General features: G+C 41.9%; 1 protein-coding gene across 1 annotated transcript; it reads right to left on the reverse strand.

Moving 5' to 3' along the window:
- Positions 1-70: 70 nt before the first annotated feature.
- rpgrip1l (RPGRIP1 like) lies at positions 71-26,372 on the reverse strand. Its single transcript, XM_033635231.2, has 26 exons — positions 26,289-26,372; positions 25,347-25,433; positions 24,842-24,992; positions 22,799-23,112; positions 22,467-22,566; positions 20,784-20,927; positions 20,320-20,425; positions 18,512-18,658; positions 18,113-18,186; positions 17,761-17,900; positions 17,435-17,541; positions 17,295-17,345; positions 16,898-17,077; positions 16,296-16,413; positions 15,506-15,958; positions 13,684-13,826; positions 12,831-13,170; positions 11,459-11,724; positions 11,195-11,290; positions 10,921-11,004; positions 8,902-9,049; positions 8,225-8,322; positions 6,758-6,944; positions 2,289-2,373; positions 1,434-1,570; positions 71-700 (listed from the first exon to the last, which is right to left on the reverse strand). The coding sequence occupies exons 2-26, from the start codon at positions 25,423-25,425 to the stop codon at positions 585-587; spliced, it is 3,864 nt and encodes a 1,287-aa protein (XP_033491122.1). The 5' UTR covers positions 25,426-25,433; positions 26,289-26,372; the 3' UTR covers positions 71-584.
- Between the last annotated feature and the right edge of the window lie 306 nt (positions 26,373-26,678).

Consider the following 26,678-nt stretch of genomic DNA (forward strand, 5'->3'; position numbering starts at 1 on the left):
TTTTGTTATTGCTAGTTTTTTCTGAAGTTAAAGGGAGGTCTGCTGTATCAGCCTGTCCTCTCCTGACACATTTCTTTTTTTTCCATTATCTGGATTTTATGCAGTGTTATGTTTGTGCAAAAGAACAAAAATAACAAAAGTCTGAAACACATTTCATCACAGTCCATCCAACAGTTCTCAATATATTTCAGCGTGGAATAAAGTGGCAGACAGTGAAGCTTCTCTGCCAACAGGCTGAAGAAACAAACGTCTTTCAACCAAACTTTACAGTTTTTAACTCACATTTATTTTGACCTGAAGATAAACAGATCTGTGCTCCCTGAGCAAAGATACAGGACGAACACTCAGAGTTCCCTTATGCTTCAAAACATGTTTAACATGTCTACAAAACACCAACACAGTGAAAACTCTGAATGACACACGACCTCCAAATAAAGTGTCTGATAAACTGAACAGTTTCAGTGTTTCAGTACCGAGTCAGTCCTCAGTGTATGAAGTAGACATTAGACTCACATACTGTTTTAGTATGATGGCGGTTGTACACACATTGTGTCTCATGTGATGTTTGTGTCTGTGATGTTGCCTCATACTGAAGGAAGCTCCACGTCGTCCTCCTCCATGATGGCCTGCAGAGCCTCCAGTCCCTCCACAGACACAGTCAGACTGCCGACCACCTCGCTGCTGTCCTCAACATCCAACACTGCAGGACACATACACACACAGACAGAGACACTGACTAACAGCAGGAACAAATCTGTGGCCCCATTTACACTGCCTGCTTGAGGCAGGAATTTCACGCCGTGATGCCGCCTTGCTGTTCTGTATAAACGGTACAATCACAGAACGGGGGAAAGAGTTGTCTCTCCTTTACACCAGCAGCGGAGGCAGTGACAGCGCCGAAACAACATCCATGTGCATGGGACAGGACAGGTGTGATGTGTGCTATAAATACAACCCAATGTCGTGAGATTTAAAAAGAAGCAAATAGTAGTTAGCAGCTAACTCAAAGAAGAAGAACAGCAGCTTAAAATGTCCCTAAATTGGGAAAACAGTGAGGTCACCGAGCTCCTAACCCTCTGAGCTGAGGACAAGATCAGCCGCCATATTACAGAGATGGTAAATGATTCTCAAGACATGTTAGCCATTGTTATTGTTTATAAAGCACTGCCAATGTGTATGTTACATGTCACAGTGGAGACTGACATTGTTGTGTTACATGACACGTCCATCACACTTATTTTGTTTCCGTGATGTGGGCACTCTGTCTAAAATCAGACACTGGAGCGGCCTAGTGGCACTGCTGTCTGGTCTGTGTAAAAATACAAAGGTGGCATAAAGAAGGGACGATGGTTTGATTAGAACTGCCGTCACATCTGTAATCCTGTAGAGTACAGTGTGTGTGTGTGTGTGTGTGTGTGTGTGTGTGTACGGACCATTCAGGCTGGTCTCCGTCAGGTCCCGTTGTCTCTCCAGAATTTCGGGGATCCTGAGGAAGGCCACGCCCACATCCTCACACTCCCTCTCCTGCTCCTCTTCCTCCGGGGGCTCGCTCACCACTGTGAACCGGATTCTGTCAAAAAAACATACACACACATATATTATTAATACTGTCAGTATGATCCTCATTTTAAAACTGCAAATTAATGTAATTGTCCTTGTCAAATATGTCTTGTATTTTTTATGATTTATCACTGAATCAGTATTTTCTTTTCTTTTTTGATCAACAACACAAAACTCTAACACACTGAATTTTGCATTAACTGATTGTTATGGGAGCGGCAGAACAAGCTGTAACACTGATATCATCTCATGAAGTTATCATCAATCACAAACAGGTGCTGCTGCTGGAAACAACAGTGACCAGAGCAACCAGAGTCGATCAAAACAGTTTCTACTGCTCAGATTATGAACTCTGTAAACTCACAGTGTCCCGGTTATCATCTTTGACTTCATTGTTACTGTTGTTGTGTTGAGTTTGACCTTCTGTAGGTGGCACTCTCAAATGAAATTATTCCAAATAAAATAAAATAAAATCCAATTCATCTCCATTATAATCAGGTGGAGGCAGAACTCTCGGAGAAGATCAGGGCAAATAAACCGTGACTAGATCCCACTGAAGGCAGGAGGGATATTTGGGTGGACATGTCTCTCGTTGAACGTGATAGTGAAGCAAAGGTGTTTCCTTCCTGTTTTGATCTTCGTCTGTACAAAAGTGTGACAGTTAAACATTTGTCTCTAGCCGTCTCACTTGTGTTAAGAAAAAGTCTAACATCATTTCCGAGTCCCACCTCTCCATTTGAGGGTTTCGTCCCTGCAGGACTCCTCTCAGCAGCCGCCGCCTCGCCCCGTTCTTCTCTGCATCCACAGGAACGACTGCAGGACAACAAACAGGTCACATATTAAAAACACGATGGAGTCTGAATCTCTCTGACATAAAACAAGTACTGTAATTTAATACGACTCTCGAGAACATTATAGGTTCTGTATGTAACTTTTCCATGTACTAAGCCTTTTAATTACCAATGGGTGAACAGGTTGGAACGTAACTTAAAAACTGAGATCTTCCCCGACCTTCTCAGTCACCTCTAACAGCCTGTGGACTGATTAATATTTTAAGGACTTGGGATTAATTTTTCGGGATAATTCAAAGGATGTGATGTTATGTTCCTGAGCACCTGCTCTCTTTAGCTCTGCTACAGCAAAACAGTGTGCCACACAAGTTTAACTTTAGTCACAGAGTCTGCTGATGTCAACAAACGACTGGCACCCATCCACCGTGTTTTTTGCAGTGGCAGTCTGCCTCGTGCCCTCCAGCCTGCTGTGAACCCAGAGCCTGGAGTTTCCTCTGGCTGAATTCGATTTGCTACAGCAGCTAAGGTCTGAGCTGCCGTCCACTCTCCTCCCGGGGAAGTAGTGTCCTCATGAAGAATTCCCTCTGTCTCCTCTGGCCGCGGCTGTCTCAATATACGGTGCTGTTCTATTGCACACTCAATATAAACTGCCAAATGTGTGGGCCGCACTGAATACAGCCATGAATGAGGAGGACATCTGAGGGTCGCGATTCATGTCATCCCAACAGATCTGTCCTTAGCCCACTTCTATTTATTATATACATGCTCCCCCTTGGCCGTGTCATCAGACAGTGCGGGATTTCTTTCCACTCCTACGCCGATGACACTCAGCTGTATCTCAGGACTGACCCAACCCCTTCAACTGCTCTACCATCTTCATCTTCACCTCTGTCCACACTCACCAACTGCCTGGAGGAGATAAAGGCCTGGATGAGTTGTAACTTCCTCCAACTCAACTGTTCCAAATCCGAAGCCATACTTATTGGCACCCCTCATCAGGTCCAGTCATCTTCTATAACCACCATCACATTCTCCGGCCAGGACATACCCCTTTCATCTACAGTTACCAACCTTGGCGTGAGACTGGACCCTCATCTAACATTTGAAAATCACATTAAATATCTGTGTAAATCCTGCTTTTTTCACCTTAACAACATCGCTAAACTCCGTCCTTCTCTCACCCTCTTTGATGCAGAGAAACTAGTCCATGTCTTTGTCTCCTCCAGGCTCGATTACTGCACCGCCCTTCTAATTGGAATTCCTGGCAAAAGTCTGCAAAAATTACAACTTATTCAAAATAGTGCTGCTAGGATCCTCCTGAAAGTCAGAAAACACGAACACATCACACCCATACTCTGCACCCTTCACTGGTTCCCCATCTCCGCCAGAATCAGCTACAAACTTGCTCTCATCACCCATCAGTGTATCCATGGAAATGCCCCGGATTATCTCAATGAATTACTCACCCAGCAAGCTTCAACCTGGAATCTACGCTCCCAAAACCAATACCTTCTCCACCTCCCCAGAACCAAGCTCCGCACTATGGGAGACTGTGCCTTTTGTCCTGCTGCCCCCCTGGAACTCCCTACCTGGCCACCTCAGAGCCCCACAGACAGTGGATACCTTTAAGAGAGACTTAAAGACTTTCCTTTTTAAAGAAGCTTTTGACTTGGCCTAGGACTTTTTGAATTTGCGTTTATAATGTTTTAATTGATCTACCTTTTTACTGTGTGCTGTAGCACTTTGAGGGTTTTTTTTATAAATGAAAAGTGCTTTATAAATTAAATTTATTATTATTATTATTATTATTATTATTATTATTATTATTATCTAATCCTCTAACCCCAGGGGTGTCAAACAAACGGCCTGTGTGCTAGAACCGGCCTGACAAAGGGTCCAATCCGGCCTACTAGAGGACTACACTAAAAGATGCCCAGTTTCAGGAATAAGTTAAACAATGCCCACTTCATGTAAAATTCTGCTTCAGAGGCTTCTCCACCCTGAGCAGAATACAGTTCTCTAATATCATAATGAATACTTACTGTGACCATGTTTAAAGATACTGAACATTGTGCATAATACTGTCAATCAGCAGCTTCAGTTCAAAATAATCTATATCAGGAAATATGTGGATAAATGCACATGTAATGTCGGTGAGGAGTAGACTGACTGAATGTGGAAACACTGAGACATACTGTTTAAATGGCACTTATTTTTCTTGAGACCTAAAGACCCTTGCTTGAAGACGTTTTGCCTCTCATCCAAGAAGCTTCCTCAGTTCTGGTGCAGAGTCGCAGTCTTTAAACTCTGTATGGGTGTGAACCCTTACAGTGTTGTCATGCACATGTGAGTCACTGACCCACCTGGCCATCATGTGTGTCGTTAGAGTCAGATGAGGCCAGATGTGAATGGGTTTGAAGTCATCTGGGGAGGGACCCCAAGACTGCTTTGTAGGTGGGTGATAAATGGTGTCGTAGGCCACCATCTCTGTTTAATCATGGTTGTTCTAGTTTGACGCAGATGGCTTCTTTCACTCCTCTTTCAAACCATCTTTCTTCTCTGGCCAAGATGTGCACATTGCTGTCCTCGAAAGAGTGTCCCTTCTCCTTCATGTAAGTGGACAGTTGAGTCTTGACCTGACCTAAGGAGCTGGCTCTCCTGTGCTGTGTCATGCGCTTGTCGAGTGATTGTTAAGTTTCCCCAGTGTACAAATCTGTGCATTCCTGGTGGCACTGAACTGAATACACATTACTCTGCCTGTGCAGGGCTTGACGCTAACTTTTTTCCCAAGGAGCACATGTGCTCCTAAGTTGAAAAAGTAAGGAGCGCACAAAGAACTTTAGGGGCACAATGTAAATTGATCAAATAATGTGTTTTCCGTAATAAATGTGATGCAAATAGACATTTACAAGCAAAATTATTTCATGAATTTGTATACAAAATGTACAGAAAGGTAAAATCACCAAGTTTTGAAAAAGTATTGCAATTTAATTTTGTCTTTAATGTTATTATCTTATATATATTATCTTTGCAATATGATTATCTTATATTATGTTATTACTATCCTAAAACGTTCTCCAGGTCCTCTAAAACTCTGCAGGACTTAATCCTCTTTTTGCAGCACCCACCGCAGGGTAGAGCGCAGAGCAAGCAGAGAGCAAGGCGCGCAAGACAGGATTTGGGGGAGTACAGGCTTGTTCAAGAGCTACAGCTCCATGGTGACCGCTTCCGGGTCTACTTCAGGCTCTTCTCTGCTATTAGACCCGCCGAGGTGTCGTCACAGCGCGTTGCGGTGAAATTAAAAAATTTTCAATTCAAGCGCAGGCTGGCGGCGCGCAGACGCCATGGCATCAGCTCGGCGGCAGAGAGGTGCGCTCTTGCGCCGCGGTAGCACATACACAATGAATGGGTTCGTCGGCGGAGGTCTGCGCTTTGCGCACTCTGTGTGAAAAGGGCTTTATTTCCACCCTGCCCAGCAGCGGTACCGTGGCGAACGGTCCCTAACTGCGGGGAGAACGGAGCAGGCTTCCCCGTATGTAGGTCCGCCGCTTCCTCCACACTTTGACTTATTTCCACGCTGCAGACAGTGGGACTTTTCATTGTGCCGACAGTGGCTTGGAAACCGCCCATAACCGTGTCACACAGAGAAGAGGGAAGAGGGAAGGCTGCTGGAGTTCCTCCAACATTTGCGGTTAGATTATCATATTTTTTTATTGACAAAAATATAGGCTGCTTCGGCTGATTTTTTATGCGCACATGTGCCCCTAAATATTTTTTACAGTTTGCACACACCTATTTTTAGTCGCAAATGCGAGTGAAATGCTCGCACTGTCGAGCCCTGCTGTGTTATCTTTCTTCTGCCTCAGTATGTTACTGGGTTTGTACTTTGTTCAGTAAATTAATAATGACAAGTGTTAACCACAGCAATCGTCGACTATTAATGCTATTTTAGCACCTCGTTTACAGCTTTAATGATTATTGTTGAGTGTCAGTGTGTTTCATTTGTGCTATTTCAGCTACATTTATGGTGAGTGCCTTTTGCTTCCATCCTTATTTTTCTATTGTCTTTCAGAAACCATGTGTCAGTCATATCAATCATCAGTCATTCTTACCTGTTACATCATTCTGATCTGTGGATAACGACATCAGTCATTTCCCTGTGCTGTAACCCCCTTCCTGTAGTCATGATGAAATACTGATTCGGAACTTTACAATCAGGACTCTGCCTGTGTTCGTCCATAAGAGAAGCCAGAGAAGCAAACTGTTTCAGTCCCAGTGGTGGGGAGTGAGGTGTAGGGTCTGCAGGCTGTGTTAGCTAGTTAATTCTTGTCTCAGCTGTGGTCTGATAAACAGTAAATTCCGGTGCTGGTGCACTCAGTACATGTAGTCATAGTACAGGTTCTCACCTTTGCTGTAGTTGTAGTTGATGCTCTTGCCTTGGAGGGGTTTGGGGAGGGACAGGGGGGTTTCCTCTGTGGGCAGGTCCAGCAGAGAGTACTCAACAAAAAGACGCACCACGCTGTCATCCCGGGACACCCGAGACTCTGGCTTCAGGCTCAGAGACACCACCTCCACCCGCACTCTCTCTGACGGCTGAGGACCAACACATGGAGCAGAGTTTATACATTTACATCAATTATTAGTTTAATCACAGCATTAATGCTCGTCTGATGGCTTTTGCACATTATTGTGTACATATGAGAATGTTTCTCTTGTTTCTCAAATATGAGAAAATGCTGCTTCTCCTTCACTCAGGGTGCTTTCAGACCTAGAGTTGTCTTGCTTTGGTCTGAATCAGGGACTAACTTTCTTACAAATTTGTATAATTGCCTAGAGTTGGTTCATGTTCTCACGGCAGCATTTACAAGAGGACCAGATCAAATGCCTTGTGTGAGAAAGCTGCTCTTGATTGGTCAGAATTTCCATGTGGGAAAAATCCAGGAAGTAAACAAAACGTTGAAGAAGAGTACACTTGCAAGATAAATGTGACACTTTCTAATGTCACAATGGAGGGACAACTACGCAGGTTGATTTTAGCGCTGCTCATCGTGGACTATATTACTGTCATTGTTCATTTTAGTCAAACCATACAGTTTGAAAACGAGGCGCGGCTACAACTAGAAAACAATGTTTTGATGCATTGGATGTGCTGAATGTGCATATTAAGGCAGTACAGGAGGAGGTGCACATTAATAATCCTCCAGGACTGTAACATGCTCATGTTTAACCCAAACAATGTGTCATGTGACTGCAGTTGGTTCAGATCTAGGTCAGAACACGTTCTCACCACAAACAAACTGCACCAGAGTTCATCTGTAACCAGACTGAGACCACCTCTTCAAGAAGGTCTCAGTCCGGTTGTTTTGGTGTGCACCCGAGTGCGATTGCTGTGTTCACACCTCCCCAAACTAACCGCACTTATGAGGCAAACTAACTTGAGTTTGACTGAACCGAACCAAACAGGTCAGGTGTGAAAGCACCTTTACAGTTGTGTTTTTGACTCAGACAAAAAACATTTGAAGACAGTGTGATAAATATTTTTTTACATGGACTAAATAATTAATCGAGGCGATAACTAGCAGGTTATTTGATGATGGAAATAATTTACATTTGCAGTCGTTTATGTTGTTGATTATGCGTCTTGTGTATAATGACAGCAGGCTGACTTCAGTTAAAAGTTTGTGGTGTAAACTCAGATTCAGAAACAACCTTCTGCTTGTACGCAGACTAAAAAATCGAAGTGAACCTCAACAAAAACAAAACACCTTCACAATGAAAACACGAGTTCAGCCGTGTTTTTTTTGTTTCCAGCGCTGGAGATCAACAACAACCCTTCTTCCTTCTGTTCCACCCCTGCACAGGTAAACACTGACCTTCCTCCCCGCGGTCTGCCCGTGAACAATGCAGTCATCGCTGTCGGACTGAGTCGATTCACTCTGATCCTCTCTGGCTGCTGAGGCCTCCTCAACATCTGCACGGGTTAAGACAGGAAGCAGATCAATCACCGGAACAACAGAAGCAGACTGACTGGAGCGTCTCTTTAAGAAGGAAATAAAAAAGATCTGAACGCATCATTTTCCTAAACTGTGTTTGGCATCAGGATGTTTACAGATGTTCCGTAAGGTGAGTGAGACTTTGGCTGTCTCTCAGAGGGCTGTCGTTAACATTTATGAAGGCTGCTCTAAAGATTACTGTCAGCCACATTCAATATTAATGTCTGTTCTGCTCAGGAAAACAAAAACATTTGCAGCTTTAAGACAGAGAGAGTTTGGGGAGACGATGTTGGAGTCTGACCCTCGATTTAAAACAGCACTTGTTTTCTCTCCACTGTGTGTAAATCCAAATACAACAAGTATCATACAGTGTTCTGTAAACAGAGACTTGAATAGGGAAGCAGGAAACTTCGGTGGAGTCCACACCACAACACCAACATTCATTATTTAACAGTATTATATTCAGTTTTATTAAACCCAGACGGATTTAACACAAGGAAACTAACTGTCAGTTGTAATCGATCATACAGTGATTCAGTTAATCAATATCTCCTCACCTTGGAGAATTTCCTCGGAGATTTCAGAGTCGTCGGAGTAGGACTGAGAGCTGGCTGGGACCAGCTGACCTTCGGAGACGTGAGACTCTTCTTCATCATCCTCTTCCCTTGCGGTGCGCTGAGCAGCTGGAGTCGCCTCTGTCACGACCTGCAAACACAAAACGTGATGTTGGAAAAAGGCCCAAAGTCACAGGTGACTGATTTATTACACATCTGCTATAAAGAAAATTAGATTATTCTTCAGATGAGTGGAGTGAAACTCTGATTTAATAATTTGGGAATTTAAAATTACCACAACAGGCTCAATTAGTGTGGCCAGACTGAGTGGGTTTCTAGGTAAAAATGGTTTTGAGCAGCATTACCCAAGTGATGTTACTTTTAATTCACAATAAAAGTATTAATTGTTCAAAGCATAGGGACATACACTAACCAGACACTTCATTAGGTACACCTGTTAGGTAACTGCTTGTTAACACAAATAGCTAATCAGCCAGGTGGCAGCAACTCAATGCATTTAGGCATGTAGACATGGTGAGGACAACCTGCTGAAATTCAAACTGAGCATCAGAATGGGGAAGAAAGGTGATTTAAGTGACTTTGAACGTGGCATGGTTGTTGGTGCCAGACGGGCTGGTCTGAGTATTTCAGAGACTGCTGATCTACTGGGATTTTTCACACACAACCATCTGTAGGGTTTACAGAGGATGGACCCAAAAAGAGAAAATATCCAGTGAGCAGCAGTTCTCTGGGTGAAAATGCCTTGTTGATGCCAGAGGTCAGAGGAGAATGGCCAGACTGGTTCAAGATGACAGAAAGGGAACAGTAACTCAAATAACCACTGGTTACAACCAAGGTGTGCAGAAGACCATCTCTGAACCAACAACACGTCCAACCTTGAAGCAGATGGGCTACATCAGCAGAAGACCACACCAGGTGCCACTCCTGTCAGCTAACAACAGGAAACTGAGGCTACACTTCACACAGGCTCACCAAAACTGGACAATAGAAGATTGGAAAAATGTTGCCTGGTCTGATGAGTCTGGATTTCTGCTGCCACATTCAGATGGTAGGGTCAGAATTTGGTGTAAACAACATGAAAGCATGGATCCATCCTGCCTTGTGTCAATGGTTCAGGATGCTGCTGGTGGTGTAATGGTGTGGGGGAGATTTTCCTAGTACCAACTGAGCATGGTTTAAACACCACAGCCTACCTGAGTATTGTTGCTGACCGTGTCCATCCCTTTATGACCACAGTGTACCCATCTTCTGATGGCTACTTCCAGCAGGATAACACACCATGTCACAAAGCTCAAATCATCTCAAACATGACAATGAGTTCACTGTACTCCAATGGCCTCCACAGTCACCAGACCTCAGTCCAATAGAGCACCTTTGGGATGTGGTGGAACGGGAGATTCACATCATGGATGTGCAGCCGACAAATCTGCAGCAACTGTGTGATGTCATCATGTCAATATGGACAGAAATCTCTGAGGAATGTTTCCAGCACCTTGTTGAATCTATGACACCAAGAATTGAGGGACTATAACAAATATGTTGGCTCTGTGGTGACTTGTGATGGGACTGAAGAATATCATTGTCCCAGCGCAGGTTGTCATGGGGCTGATGATGAGTGAGAGGGCTGACGTGCACCATGAGTAGGCTGACTTGTTTATGGGCTTTATGTTGGCCTTCGTTAGACAACAATGGTTTGTTTGGGAACTTTATGTTAACAGTTTTTAAAAAATGTACCCAGGGAAATTCCGGATATATTGGTGGCAGATGCAGCCAGGCATGACTATGTGTAGTTTCCCTAATTTGCCAGACATTAATTTTTTTAATCACCCGGTCCCCGTGACGGGACTACTTGGAAATCACTGCTCTAAAGGTGAATGATGTAACACCTCAAACAGATACACTTTGATATGTATTTTTTTCTTTGTTATTACTGTATGCTTTTTAGGTGAAGCGAAGAAGCATTTGGTTTGACAGCAGTCCAATCAGACTCTGTGAGTTTACCTTTACAGCAGGTAATAATGTGTCTCTTCTCTCTGCAGGCAGGTGTGTCTCTGCAGACACACCTGCTGAGCCGCTATCCTCAACCTGACACAAGACAAAAGGACAGAAACATTTAACCACTTTATAACGGATGAAAAATATTTCCACTTATATTTGTTTTGAAAACTGCAAGAGACACTGGAGAGACACTATAACTCTGGCTCATCACTGTTCTAGAAACAAAACACATAAAATAGGACCAAATGTTTCGCAGTAACTGAAGTTAAAATCTCACCTGGTCATGTGCAGCTGAGGGATCTATGAATGTGACCTTTTTGGCCGTCAGTCCGTCCTTTAGGTGCGTCCTCTGTCTGAGTTTTGGCAGCGGAGCCTGATGGGAGGAAAACACTCAGATTAATGGAACAAAGTTCGTCGGAAACACCTTTTAAGGTCAATATTAACATTTCCTGAAATCATCCAGAAAGCAGTATTTCACACTGAGAACAAATAAATCTCATCACTTGTGTTTCCACTGTTATAAATGTATACACCTATATACCTTCGACGTAGCGACCTTAGGAAGCGAGACGGGCTGATGAGGACGGTGTTTGTCTTCCTCCTGCAGTGTCTCATCAACATCTTTCTCTTTCCTCTCGTCCTCCACTCTGTGTTGGTCCTGCTCTGGTTTGATTTCTGTCTCTGTTGGGATTAACTCTTTAACAGTCATGATGGAGCCTGATGGAGGGACGTACGTGAACTTCCACTTCAGCGTCACTTCAATGTGTCCGGCGGGGAGTCCAGAGGGATCGGTCAGCTCAAACACACCTGAGAGACAAACAACAGGACCGATCTTTGTAAGAAAACAGAGTGGAGAAGTTGCTCAAAACTCCACTTTTATTTTACTTACTACTTTTAACAGTTCTTCACTGAAATATTTGTCTAAACTAAGGATAGACCGATACATCGGCCGGCCGATATATCGGGCCGATATTTGAGTTTTTTACTTGTATCGGCATCGGCTGATACGCGCGTGGGTTCGCGGATTTATTTTTCCCTGGCATGATTTACAGACAGGCATCCATGGGCAGCTCTGTGTTGCCGGAAGACCCTGCAGTGCACATGCAGCGAATCCTACTGTGTACAGTAGTTGTTGTTTTATTTATGCTTCAGCTTAAATATTTGTTTATTTTATAAAGACATTACTGGAAGATTTAAGAGCACTGAACTCTTTTTTTTTATTTGAATGTATAATAATAATAATAATAATATTCTACCTGTTCTACCTCAACTTTCCATCTTGTTTTAGTATTTTTTACTGTTCAATAAATGTTTCTTATTTTAAACTTGAGACCTGTAATATTTGTTATCATTGTGTCATTTTTTTGATGTAAATTGAGGGAGCAAAAGCAGTATCGGCCCCAAATATCAGCTCAAGAAAATCGGCTGTCCATAATCGGTCATCGGCTAAGGGTGATGGAAAAAAATCGGCATCGGCCCTAAAAAATCCATATCGGTCTATCCCTAGTCTAAACTTCAAACTGTATCAAAGAGGATGTTTTTTAAGTAGTTCTTGTTTGGGCTTTGTGGTGTTGAAGGGACAGTTTATTGACATTTAATAGATCGCTGTTTAACAAAAAATAATAAAACAATCAGTGAAATTGGCAAACAATCTAAAAACAATGTTATCTGTCTCTCAACTTATATTCAATCTCCTCCTCATCATCAGCTGAAGATATCTCCATGTAAACCATGTGTACGCCTGCTCTGAAGAATGTGTGAGGTGTTTATATTCGTCCTTTATAAATACCAGTTAATGTGTAGGAAGAGGCGTACGCATGTTTTTGTGCGTACACATCCTTTATGCATCTGTCCCAAGAGCAGCTGTGACACTGAGGTCCCAGCAGAGGGACACAGACCCAGTCGATGCTCACCAGTGACGGGCTGGTCCTTGGCCAGTGACAGCAGAGGCACTCTGGCCTTCCCCATGTACGCATCCATCTGCTCCTCTTTGTAGTCAAACACGTAGAACAGAAGCACCTCAGACTTCAGGTACTGGTCCAGATCCGTATCCATCGAGACGCAGTAGGACTTGAGGTCGTTGAGAACGGGGTCGCAGCAGTCGTGGACAGTGGTGGTCGGGTAGTCGGGGAAGTCAAAGAACTTGTAGACCACGTAGGGGCTCGGCTGCTGGGAACCTCTGGACTTCTTCAGGTCTCTGCAGTGTCCAACTGTGATGGAGAGTTCGTTCCAGTCGCCGCCGGCTGTCTGCAGCTGAGGGGCAGAAACCAAAGGTTACGTCATTCCGCACAAACCTGCAGTCAATCTGTGTTGTTTTAGAAAAGAAAGTCAGAGGATTAAAGCAAAACTACAGTCTGTTACAACATGGGTTTTATTTTTGTAGCTCAGACCATCAGTTTTAAAATATTCTACAGACCAAACAAACTGCTAAAAATAAGTGTGATGAGTCTGGAAACACGATGAGAGGTTGTAAACAGACTCTCAGCTCAGTCAAACTGATCTGGGAGAGAAAACAAAGACGGAAACTGACAGTTCAAAACATCCATAAGGTTCATCTCTGACCTGCTGGACTTATTGTTTTCATGTTCACTCAGTTCCTCTGTGAAATGAAGATTCTCAGTTTTGCGATCATGTGACTGAACTGTTGGTTTGTTAACTGTCTGATCACGTGACTGCTCGTGTTCACTGCAACTTGCTTTGGAGAGTACATAAAGAAAAAAAAAAACAGGCTGTAATAAGGTGTAGTTTTCCTCTTCCCACAGGTACCTGTGCGTCTTGGCTCAGAGCAGTGCTGATGTAGCCCACAGCCTTCACCTTCTCTTTAAACAGGCGGATGGTCTCTGTCATCGGGACCCTCAGCCTCACCCAGTAATCCACAGAGCCAAAGGACCGAGCGTCATCACACGTACCTGACAAACACATGCAGACATGTTTTTAATAACAGCTGCAGAGGTCTGTGATCAGGTCAGTTCACCTCCAGACCTGTTTTAAACACTCTGCTATGATTCATATTTTCTTTGTTTGTTTTGTTGTGCATCTGAGATTGTGAAGCTCTATTACAAACTTTAAAAAGAAAACTGTTTTAAGGTCCGGTGTGTAGGCTTTATGGGGATATATTGTCAGAAATAGAATATAATATATTAAGTATGTTTTCTTTAGTATATAATCACCTGAAGTTAAGAAACCATTATGCTTTCTTTACCTCAGAATGAACTCTTTATCTCTACATAGGGATTTTGTAGCGTGAAACTGCTTCAATCATTGTTTTTACTGGTTTAAATCACCTGGGGTCTTATTTATAAACACAGCGTACTCACAAAACGAGGCCTAAAAGAGGCGTAAGCCACTTCCCACACAAAACTTGTGATGTATAAAAACAGACTTGATGGGAGAGGCTTTGACCCATGCTTATGAACGTAGTGGAGAAAGAAAATTGGCGAAACAGATGGTGAGGTGGAAGCCTGATTGTATAAACTGAATATTTTTTGGCAAACATAATTTTTCGGCTTTTGTCCGTATGTACATTTTTAGTAGGGATCCTACTAAATGAGAACCCTGTTGCGTTTATTTTGGAGAGGAAGAGATCTCTGTGGATAATTTAGCTCTTGGTAAAAACCTCCTGAAAATCTGGATCTTAAGTTATCAGAAAAAAAACAGGAGAGCTCATAATAGCAGCTGCTGGGCGAGCCGCCCATCTTCGACATGCCAATCAGTGTCAGAGAAACACAAACTTTTTATGGTGAAACTGCTTTATACAGTATTTTTACTGATTTAAATCACCTGGTCTGTTTGTTTTGAAGAGGAAGAGACCTCTGTGGAAAATCCAGCTCCTGGTTAAAACCTCCTGAACAATGAACACTGAAGGAATTATAACCAGGAGAAGTTTCAGCTGGTTGCAGTCTGCAATCCTCACCACTAGATGCCACTATATCCCTCTAAATCTTACACACTGTTCCTTTAACTATAAAGGTTTTTAAAATATTTTAACTTCATCCACAAAATTTATTCTGGTTTATTTACTGTTAACTTTATTTGCTTGTGAATCTTTTTTTCTTTCTTTGATGAAAGAAATTAGAACATTAAAAACAGACAGTCTTTTTACGTGTTTTGTTTTTTTTTCAGCCACTGTGAAGCAAATTGTGTTGCCTTTTTTATATAACATGTCCTACATAAATTAAGTTTGATTATTATTATGACGACTTTGTGGAATCATTAGTTGTTTGCGGCATAAAAAATAATAAAAAAATCTAAAAGTAAGGATTGTCCTGATTTTTGTAGAGAATGTGTTTTGGTTTGTTTTTATGGAGAAGCACTCAAGAGTAAAACTTCACACAGCCACACAGGAGCAGATGAATGTTTAGAGCCTCAAGGTCACAAAAGACAAAATGTTTTGACACAGTGGATCTGAGGATCTGGACCTGCAGATCCCTGTGCAGCTAACCATGCCTCTTTAGACTCCAGGAGGAAAATACTCTTTACAAAACACTTCTGCAGACTGTCTGTGTGACTCTTTCAGTTTGTATTATGTTTTTTTAATATTCTATCACTTCCTGCACAGGGATTGTAAGTTTGATCTTGTCCTACTCACCGACCAGTGGCATGGTGCCATGAACTTTTCCGTCCTGCTCCAGCAGCGGCTGCAGACGGAGCTGCCCGGTGGCCAGCGTCCTCCAGTCTAACCCCAGAGCCTGATGTAGCTCCACAGTCACAGACTGTCTGTGCAGATACTCCAGGAACTGCTCGTCCATGCTCACCACGTACTTAGAGGTAAAGCCATATTTGGGTCTCTGGCCTGTCACCACCGGAGTGGAGTGCAGCTCAAACAAATAGAAGGAGTATGTACAGAAGGTGGAGGGTTCAACGTCACCCAGAGCCTCCAGGGTGGATGGAGAGAGTGTGGCACTGACTATCTGAAGCTCCAGAAGGTTCTCTCCACGCTCCAGGTCAAGAGTTTCATTAAACTCATCTGCCTCATCTTCGTCTGTCATGTCCGGTTTGAAGACGTAGGTTTTGGTGCCGTAGGCGATGTCTCTGAGCTGAGCTGAGGAGCAGCGGGGAGGACAGAGAGTTTGAGTTCAGAGATGATCAGAGCTGAGGCACCAACAAAGACTTCACAATACAACCTGTCACTGGACAGTTACACATCAAAACTCAAAGACAGTTTCTTTAATTACAGAGTCATGTGTGTGTCAAGGTTATTATAGAGACGCAAAACTAAACTAAAAAACAGGTGTGAAAAAACACTTTACTAACTGTCAAAACTAATAAATAAAAATAAAAATACAGAGGTAATGTCTTCAGTTTAAGTCTTTGAGAGTTTGGTCAATTTTTTCAACATAACAAACATGAGGAGGAAGATTTGTTTGATGAATAAAAACCTTCCAGTTTCTTGATCTTGGCGGCTCTCGTGTCGAGCAGAGCGGCCTGTCGTTCCAGCTGCTGCTCACTCTCCACTCTGTTACTGTCCATCTTCTTCTTCACAGCATCCAGCTCCGCCTTCATCGCCAAGAGGACAGAGTCACAACACACTGAGCATCTACACTTTATAAGGAGACATTCTTATCATCGACAGTTTTATTCACATGTTGAAGGACACATAGATTACCATGTTGTTATTTTGTGCCTCTACTGGATAATGTACAGTAGAGAGTTGACAGGAAATCAGGGGAGAGAGCGACATGCAACAAAAGCCAGAAGCAGGACTTGAACCACAGGTGATGTGATTAGTCGGTCAGGGTCTTAAAACTCTCTACGAGAACACACTTTTACGAATTATATTTTGACGTGCGGCGTTTGCTGCTGGTGTGTTTTGGCCTCAGCCAGGACAAGCAGAAATCTGCTGATGTCTGTGGGTCAGTTCTAACTGTAAGTGTTGTGGATAAACCTGCCTGATTATCCACTCACCTCACCAGCAAAAAAAGATGATGATGATAAAGGATAGCAAAAAATAAAGTATAAAGAGTGTAGTTGTGCAGGTGACCTTGTAGTCTTTGCAGATGTTGCTCTCCACGCTGAGGAGGTTTCTGGTCTTCTCCAGCTCCTGGATGGTTTCAGCGTGAGCAGCTCGCAGCTCTTGGATGGCGCTCTCTGAGCTGCTGCCGCCTCCCTCCTGCTCCTCCTTCAGGAAGCCCAGATCTCCACTCCTCTGGGATTTACGCTCCTGAGGAGAAGGAGACAAAATTTAAAGTGTAGAGTCGGGAGGGAGATGTGGTGGGAAGAAGCAGGTTCATCATGAAGGTATGAACACAACCATAACATAAACCTGTCACCATCAACCTCCTATAGATTTATTACTCAGTACAGGAGTCATTTGAATTTAATTCACTCATTAACTCACAGTGATCAGTGTCATACTGTGTATATTTAAAAGTTCTGACCTTAATGAGCAGCAGCGCCTCTGTGAGTTCAGCTACGTCGTACTCGTTCTCCTTTAACAAAAGACAATAAAATCTTTAGATGCAGAAGAACTAAATGGTACATTTCATTGTTAATATTATTATTAATTTTACAATCTTACCCTGCTGTAGAATTTTAAACGATCATTGAGTTCCTCCAGCTGCTGCTTCTGTTCCAGAAACTGGAGCTGAAGTTTCTTATTTTCTTCTGTCAGCTTCTCATTTGAGTCTGAAAAATCAATCATGTCGATTAAATCATGGGTTAAACTCACTTTTAATATTCTGGTCAGATCAGACAAAAGTCCAGTTATAAATTATCAAAAAGAAAATTATGATCAGTTTTGTTGACTCTCCTGGACTTTCACGACCTGCACAGAAACACAGTGAGTGTATTCAGTAATCATCATGCAGAGCAGTTATAATATAAAGCTATGAGCAGTAGCAGCACCTCTCTCAGCCTTGATTTTGTCGAGGATTTCGTTTTTGTCGACGAGGTCAGCCTTCAGCGCCGTCTCCAGCTGAGCGATCTGTAGCTTCAGCTGCTGCTCCTGGATCTGCCACTTCTGCTGTCGAGACACATCGAACGCACTGCACACACACACAGATACACTAATGATTCATCGCAGGAAAATATGGTGGCATGTCAGCTAAAAATGTTTTAAAATGAAGGACAAAAAGTACGACTGGTTGGATCAGATTATCTGTGTTGGAAGCAGTGGGACGTTGGCATGTGGATGATAACCAGGTGTTTGAACTCTCTCCCTGAAATGACCCATCAGAGGAGATCTGAAGCTTCTCACCTGTTGACCAGTTTTTCGTTGTTGTCCTTCAGCAGGTCTCTCTCCTGCTCCAACTCACTGATCCTCTCCTGCAGCTGCACAACACATGAGAGGGAAACAACAGATGAGTCCTGAGGTTCGTCTCAGTCCAGCCATTTACATCACTGAAGTGTTATCATCTCTGCCTTAAAGGTACGGACCGTTTCTGACAAACTCTGAGAAAATAAAGCTTTATTTATGTGATTTTGTTGACACTTTGTATTTTAAATTCAGTCTGATCAAAGCAGAAACGTACCTGATCACAGGGTGTCTACAGATACAACCACGTTAAATTTAAGACCTTTGAAGACCTTTTTAAAACCACCTTATATGAAATTTAAGACCAAACCAGCAATGGAAATACACATCTGTGGCGGTCACCTGCTCCATGTTCAGCCTGGATATGGCGGATGTCTGCAGCTGTTTCTCCAGGTCCAAACTCTTCAGCCTCTCATCTTTGAGCTGAGCCGACAGCTCGTCCACCTTCAGCATCGCTGCATCATGACTCACCTTCAGCGTCCTCTGACTCTGAAACACACAAATTAACACGTCAGAGAAAAACTCTGTGGACAGCGTGTTTCAAAGTACAAGTCCGCTGATATTCTGTGTTTTTCATGTCAGCGTATCAAAAAACATATACAGTGTGTATCTACAGCCTACTATAACACACACACTGTAGTTTATTTTTGACTCAATCCCACATAAGCCCCGTCTCAACCATCAATTTCGGTATAATACCTTTGGAACCTAAAATAACTCTTCAGACATGGTACCTAGACCCTAGCATTTCCACTACAAACAGTACTCTTAAATGTGGGCGGGGTTGTTGTCACTCACTGCTCCGTCCAGCACTCACTGTGTAATGTCTACACCTCGTTTATCGTCCACAGAACGAGGCTGCAAAATAGAACAGGCTGTAGTGAGAGTCTCTCTCCATGGGATATTTAGAAATAGCAGGTTTGTGCATTTAGTCCTTCTCAGGCAATCTCAGGGGTTTAGTGTTGCTGTAGCCCACAGGAATGATGCTCCACAATGCTTTTTTTTTTCTCCAAGTGAGTTTTAGAATTTATGCAGTTCACATAATCCAGTCAAAATTAATATATATTTTTAAACGTCTGTCTCATCCAAGAGACAAAAACCCAACTAAAGTAATGGTCAAAGTTATCACAGTGACATTTAAGGTATGCCGATGGATTCACATCGTCAACTCATGCACTGAGTAACATTACAAGTTAATGTTCTACCTTAAAAGTTGCCAGCAGTTGGCCCAGTGAATGAGGTTATTTTTTCTCAGACTCCAGCTGCTGTGAGAGGCAGCAAAACATCCTTTCATTTTAGAGTTACAGTTTACCAATAAAACTCTCCACAGTATGAACAGTGGTTACATGAGCCTCAAAACCAGCCACAACTCAGCCCTGAGCAGAGTGACCGTCCTCTACTGACCAATCAGACTGCAGTGTTCACAGCTCCACCTTTTAGTACCAGATCTGTGTGCTAGGTACCCCAACAGAGAACGGTTCTGTTTGTACCATCCACAACTTTTCACAGTGGAAACAGAAAAAAAAGCGCATCAAACTGAACTGAACCGTACTGCTCGGTGGAAACGAGGCTATATACCATCCTGCAGTCACTAGAGCACCAAATGGTTCAACATGAAGTATTTAGGTTCAACATGAAGTTTAAAGATAAAATATAGAAAGAAAAAAGGGGTAGGATTAGATAAGTTCACACTTCCTTCCTGCTCCTTCTCAGACGTGAAATATGCAAATATGTTTCCGGGTTGTATTTCTTTGTTTGATAGTTTTTTGTTTTTTTCCTTGTTTTCTTTGGTTTGTCTTTGTGACTTGCTGAATGGCTGACCTTTACTTTACGCAACTTGATTATTCATGTCTTTCATTTTTTATTTCTTATTATATCTTTATTTTTATTTTTTTATTTTTTCTAACCAAAGCTTGTTCGTTTCTTTTAAACATGTCTATTCTATTCTATTATTCTATCCTAAATGTGGATTCATCCGGGTTTTTCAGGACATCACTGATTAAACTATAGATTTGTGTTTAAAGATCTTCAGTAGGAACCATTGCAATAGATGAAGACTGCTCCTCACAGAGTATTGATTTATCGTACTTGGATTTCAGTGTTTGTCTTGTCGATGTTGCTGCAGGACTTGAGCTGTAAAAGCTTCTCACCTCCTGCAGCTGTAGAAATCGTCCCTCCAGCTCTGTGACGCTGTTGGACCTGTCAGCCAGCTGCTTCTGCAGTTTGATCATTGTCACATTGCTGTTGATGTGTGACCTGACAGAGAAACACAACACACAAGTGTTGAAACCCTGAGACATTTGTGTACAGACACAGATACAGGTGCAGACTTCCATTCTGTCTGGTGTGACGGGAACATCCATACAAAGACAATCAATAGTTCTGGTCAAACAGTGTTTGTGACAAGCTGTAGACTCACAGATAAACTACTGAACTGAACTGAATTATGGTTTTTGTGTTTCTTCCAGAATGGTTCATGAACACGAATGTTCTCAAACTTTCATCGAGTGTTGAAACATTTTATTCCTGTTGGAAACAGTGTGAAGTATCACACCACCACATATTAGCTTTCACTGGGTCAGTAAGTCCACCCCATCACAGTGTAACGCTTTACCTCAGTTTGGAGGTTTGCTGCTGTCGGACCTGCAGAAGTCTCTCCTCATATTCTGCTTCCTTCCTCCTCAGCTCCTCCCTCAGCTGCTCCGACACTCCCTCCATCTCCTCCAAGTGGCTGCGCTGGAGCTCGATCACATTCTCTCTGGCGTGCAGACAAAAATGATTGGTTTGCTTCAGGTAATTTATCTCACTACAAATATGGTAAATGTAATACAGTCTGCAGTCATGAGTAAAAACCTGCCTGTAAGACACCAGAACAAAAGGTCTTGTTTTGTCCTACACACAGTTGTAAATGACAGAAGTGGTTAGTTAAAACACTCTTTATTTTCAACACTCAGTATTCTCAGTGGAGTCACACACACTTTACACTCTGTATGTCAGACATGCAGAAATAGAAAATGTGCCTTTATGGTTTAACGAGCGGTAGAGCTGGGTATCAGTACTTGATACTTTCAAGGTATCAACTGAATTAACCCCATACTAAATAGTATCAAGACTTCTCCAGTCAAATGATACCCATATTTGATCTTTTTTGTACCCAGATCTAGAAAAAAATACTATTTGTTTGACTTTGCTCTCAGCCAATCACCTCAAGTGTTCTTTGATTTATTGCAAAGAACACTTGAGGTGATTGGCTGAGAGCAAAGCCAAACAAATACTGCAACTGGCCCTCTGCCACAGCAGCTACAACCCATACAGTCTGCGGTGTGGGGAAGTTGAGCCTGGTGTATTTGACAGAGTTGGAAGCTCAGCAACGTAAAGATGCCACCAAAATGTTCAAAAGTATGACTATATTACAGACTTGTGGCGTCTGTGGTCATTTTACAAAACTGAATGCTTCTATTTGCACGATGGGTAAAAAAAGGGTATCAAATAAAGGACTCTGTTGGTATTGATGTCTCTTTAAGGGTACTGGTATCTTATTTTATATCATACAGCTAGCCGACAGAATGGAGTGATTTCTTGATCATGAACAGTAAAGTTAATGTTATTCTCTGTGGTTTCCAGCAACATGGAACATGCCGTGTTGTACCACCATGTTTCTACAGTAGCCCAGAACGGACAAACCAAAACCTTGCTATAAATAGGGCCATTCGAGTTTTTACATCATCCACCTTAGTTAGCAGCACCTCCACAACAAGAAGCATTGATGAAACACTGATTTGTAACATGAAACTGCTTATTTCAGTGTTTATAAAAGACTGCGTAGGATCGATACCAAATTTGCATGTACAGACAAAACCTGAAATGGTGTGCGCCAAAAAATATTTGAGAATTTCTACAATCAGGCTTCCCCTTCACCATCTGCATCGCCTATTTCCTGTCTCCAAAATGTTCGTAAGCATATGTCAAAGTTTCTCTCATCAAGTCTGGTTTCATAGATCACAACTTTTGCGTGGGAAGTGGCGTACACCTCTTTTAGGCCTTGTTTTGTGCGTACGCAGTGTTTATAAATGAGACCCCTGGTCCATTTGTTCTGGGGAGGAAGAGACCGCTGTGGATAACTCAGCTCCTGGTAAAAACCTCCTGAACAATGAACACTGAAGGAATTCTAACCAGGACAAGTTTCAGCTGGTTGCAGTCACTAACCCCCCCCAAAATTTTACACACTGCTCATCTAAACCTGCTGATGTAAAGTTTTAAATGCTGTAGGACTCCACTGGTGTGTCTGATGACTCACAGGTTACGGATCTCAGCCCTCGCGTCCTCGAGCAGGCTGTGTCCAAATCGAGGTAGGAGGCCGGTCGGAGGTCTCCCACCTCCCTCCAAACTGCGGGTACCTGCAGGAGACAAAACCACATAGTGTGTTCAGAGAGGATTTTACTACAGTCTGACCATATGTGTGTTAAAGAAGTTTCTACTGATGTGGTCATTAGATACTGATTTTTATTTAGTTGTCACGATAAATTGAAATTTGCTACAACATGTTGGGTGTATCAGAATCTCAGCACATTTATAATATTACTATGTATTATACGCTGTAGACTTCACATATAAATGTCTGTGATGTACTTTTTGGTCGTGTCTGAGAAGGAGAGGAAGCGTCATCTCGCAGCTTCTTTAACCCGGTGTTGACTCGTGACTGGACGCGACCGTACGGCGTCGGCCTCCTGCTCTGAGAGTTGATGAGCTGCTGCTTGGCCACAAGGAGGCGCTGTTTTAATCCCTCGTTCTCTGACTGCAGACTCCGGACTTTGTCCTGCAGCTCCTCCATCATCTCCTCCATTTCCACATCCCGCACCCTGGACACCGACTGACCTCCACCCACCGCCAGCTGCTCCATACGACCACGGTCCTTCACCAGCCTCATCAGCTTAGTGCCCAGCCTGAAGGAGGGAGGAGGGGGAGATGGGTAATCACAACGTAAGGTAATTATGTAACCATCTGGAGGTTAAACAGTCCACACAAGTTCAGTTCATTCTACCGCCTGTGGAAACAGCTGCATCATGTCCTCGGGGGCTCTGGAGGGAGGTTAAAATGAATAACCCTGATGATGTCATAGTGATGTCATCAGGGTTATCAGATTGGGCTCAAGACGTTATAACATACAGACTGTGTTATAAGCTTGAGTTGTGAAGTTTAAAAGATAATAATAATAATAATAATAATCTGATGACAGGGGATATGAAAAACAGTTGCATTGTGGGAGATGTAGAATTCTGTGTTTTTGGAAGAGCAGCAATAGATAGTTAAGAGTTTTCCTTTAAATGGAAAACTCTTATAATGTCCTCAGTATTTTTTGTTTTATTTGTTTACAATTTAAATTGTGCTCAATTTCGACAGTTTGAGTATTTTTTAATGTTTAGACTTGTTGACTCACAGGGAAATTAGTCCTTAGGAACATCCCTGATCGTTATAAAATTAATCTGCAAATATTTTGCTGATCTGAAATCTTTTTCAAAAGCAAAAATGCGCAAAAATTCCATTTAAATGTGATGAGTTGCAGCCAATTCCTGTTTCATATCATTGTATATTGAATACATTTGGGTTTTGGACTGTTGGTCAAACAAAACAAGCCATTCAAAGATGTCATGTGACAAGACTTTTCATTGTCTATGGACTATTCATAAACCAAAAGGTTAACTTATTAATGGAGGATATAGTTTTCAGTTTAATCGCTAATGAAAATAATAGTAAGTTGTTGCCATAATTCAAACAAAATGTGATTTAAGGCTGTACAAAATAATAATAATTTACAAAAATAACAATTCAACATTGCAGTTTTGACTACTGCATGTATACCCCAAACTTTTCTTACAGGAGAACAAAGACTTCCTGCACAGACTTCCAATCAACATGGAGAGAGGAAATAATCTGTAGAGGTCTAAACTAATAAACAACAACTCTATTATGAGACCAACTTGTTTTGGCTTGTGGGCTGCATCAGGGTCATCAAACTTTTCTTAAATGCAAACTTGTGGCGCTAAATGATGGTTTTAAAATCAGAATTTTTTATTTTATGTGGAAGAATACCAGTGTTTTATATTTTATTTTATTGTAAGTTACACAATTTATGCGTCTACTCATGAGCCAAAGTAACGAAATCTCATTTAATATGTGCACCGATGGTGTATTTGTTGAATGACAATAAAGCAAGTCTAAGTCTAAGTCTAAGGAAATTGTAATAAAATCCCTGGCATGTGTCCTAACACTTTCATTAGAACTGTATTTCATATTATGATGATAATATTCAGAATAGAAAATAGATATTTTTGGTCCAACTCTTTTATTATTGTTATTATTGTTTATTAGGGTCCCCATTAGCTACAGCAGGGCTGCAGCTATTCTTCCTGGGGTCCGCCAACATTTTAAAATAACAGTACAAATCATAACACAATAAAAGCGAACCAAAAAGGCTCCAATAAATAAAAGAAAATACCAAATGCAAAAATACTCAGCAAATCATGAAAGAAGAGAATTACAAATAAATAAAAATAACAAAACAGAACAGAACACAAAAACACAACTTAAACAGGAGCACTGCGACAGATTAGAAACTGACTGAGGTCATTGTCAGACACAATAAGTCTGTGAGTGTGAGTGTGTGTATCTCACTTCTTGATCTTGTCATCCTGTTTGTGAACATGCTGTTTGAGGAGCTGGTGCTCCTCATGGAGGCGCAGGAACCGGTCCTCCAGCTCCTCCCTGGACACCCGTGAGATGTCCTGTCGCGCCCGAGCATTTTGATACGCAGATGAATCTGTCACTATAAAAAAATAATTTGTTTTTACATTTTCAATCATGTAAAAAAGACCTCAACCTGATTTAAAGCAAATTCACGCCATGGCTCACATTCATCAATCAAATCAAACAATCAGTCACATGAAATCATAAGAATATAATTTGAGTTAAATGCTGTGGGACCAATTATTGTATCAACCTAGTGGCTGTTTCTACAGCACATACTTTTACCTACAGGTACTACTACTTAGCACAAAGAAGGTACAGCAATATTTTCTCAATATTGCAGCTTAGAATTCAGCAATAAATTCACAACTAAATTAATCTAGTTAACCCTCTCTAATAAGTTCTCTTGAAAACATATAAACAATATAAATACCTGCTGCGAGTCGGGACAGGTTCACTGTGAGGTCTCTGACAGGCACATCTGCTGCTGTCTCATCAAGTGGAGTGGACATGTTTCAATCTGAAAATGGAAAGGGCCTTCATTAAACACTATTTATACTCACCTTAGTTCGAGCAATTGAACACTAGCTCGGTGTATAGCTTTAAATTAACATAAATCCATCTGTGGTTGCGGGAAAAATGGTGACGCCAAACTCAATGTGAAAATCTGGTAAATTTAAAGTAATGCCCCTGTGAGAGATGTAAAGACACACAGCAGAGAAAGGCGTACGACTTTTTAATAACACATTGGGTCTTCGTATGTGATCGGCATACAACTGTCACTCCAAAAGCATTTCATTTTGGTGAAATCCAAAGTTTAAATGCGAAAGTGTCCCCTGCTGCCACCGTCATCGCCTTGTTGGAAAAGCTAGGCAATACGAAGCGAGATGGACCTAAAATTTGACTTTCTACCCAAAAACGCGCTGCTTGCTGTGCTGGATATGTGCCAAACTGAAGTTAGACATTTCATGATTCTTCAGTGTTTTGAGCCAAATATGATTGCGCATATATACGTTACCTCTGCCGATGAGAGAGAAAAGCTGCCAGAATTTAAACGCAGTCTGGCGTCACATCCTCTACACTGATTTAGAGTAAAATCTTAGATTAATAATATGATTCTGGAAAATGCTGGAAAATTGTGTATGAAATAAAAAAATCATGAGGTTTAGTGTTGGTTGCGGTTTAACTTCGTTATTTGAATCAAATCTCAAACGGGCGGTGAGTGTACGTTAACGTTATTTAGCTATGCTAGCTAGTTAGCTCACCTAACTAGCTTACTCTTCTAATTACCATCACAGTAGAGACATATGTAACTTCGTATTCTTTATAAATCACGTTAAAACATTTCAAGGCGTACTTTACAAACATTTCTTACCTGTCAAAACGACTTTATTCAGTCCAGGATAACGGTTGCTACTGAAAACATAACAGTTCATGTCGTTATGACGCAACCACGCATGCGCGGTGTGAGGGGATTTATGGGAAATGTAGTTTTCTTTTAACTGAGCGCTCATCGCCACTGTAGGTGCATTTACATTCATTATATTCACTCCAAACATGTTTTATCTTTCACTGCACACATGTAACATTATTTATCACACTTTGATTTTAACTGGAAAATAGAAACACACATATAAAAAGTCACTCTGGTGAAGAATGAATGAGAAACCCTAACTTCTTTTTACATATTTCCTTCGCAGTGCTCCCTCATGAGTCTCCTGTGTAAACCCATCAGCTCCATTTCAGTTGCTTTCCATTATCTTTT

The sequence above is a fragment of the Epinephelus lanceolatus genome, chromosome 5 (assembly GCF_041903045.1).
Source record: "Epinephelus lanceolatus isolate andai-2023 chromosome 5, ASM4190304v1, whole genome shotgun sequence".
Classification (NCBI taxonomy): Eukaryota; Metazoa; Chordata; class Actinopteri; order Perciformes; family Serranidae; genus Epinephelus; species Epinephelus lanceolatus.

Bases quoted from the DNA above. Each gene is read 5' to 3' on its own strand.
- rpgrip1l (XM_033635231.2), bottom strand. From the start codon at position 25,425: ATGTCCACTCCACTTGATGAGACAGCAGCAGATGTGCCTGTCAGAGAC. The intron at 18,187-18,511 runs GTGACCGCCACA...TGTGTTGTGCAG, and splicing joins CCAGGCTGAACATGGAGCAG to CTGCAGGAGAGGATCAGTGA. The intron at 17,901-18,112 runs GTGAGAAGCTTC...GTGTGTGTGCAG, and splicing joins AACGAAAAACTGGTCAACAG to TGCGTTCGATGTGTCTCGAC.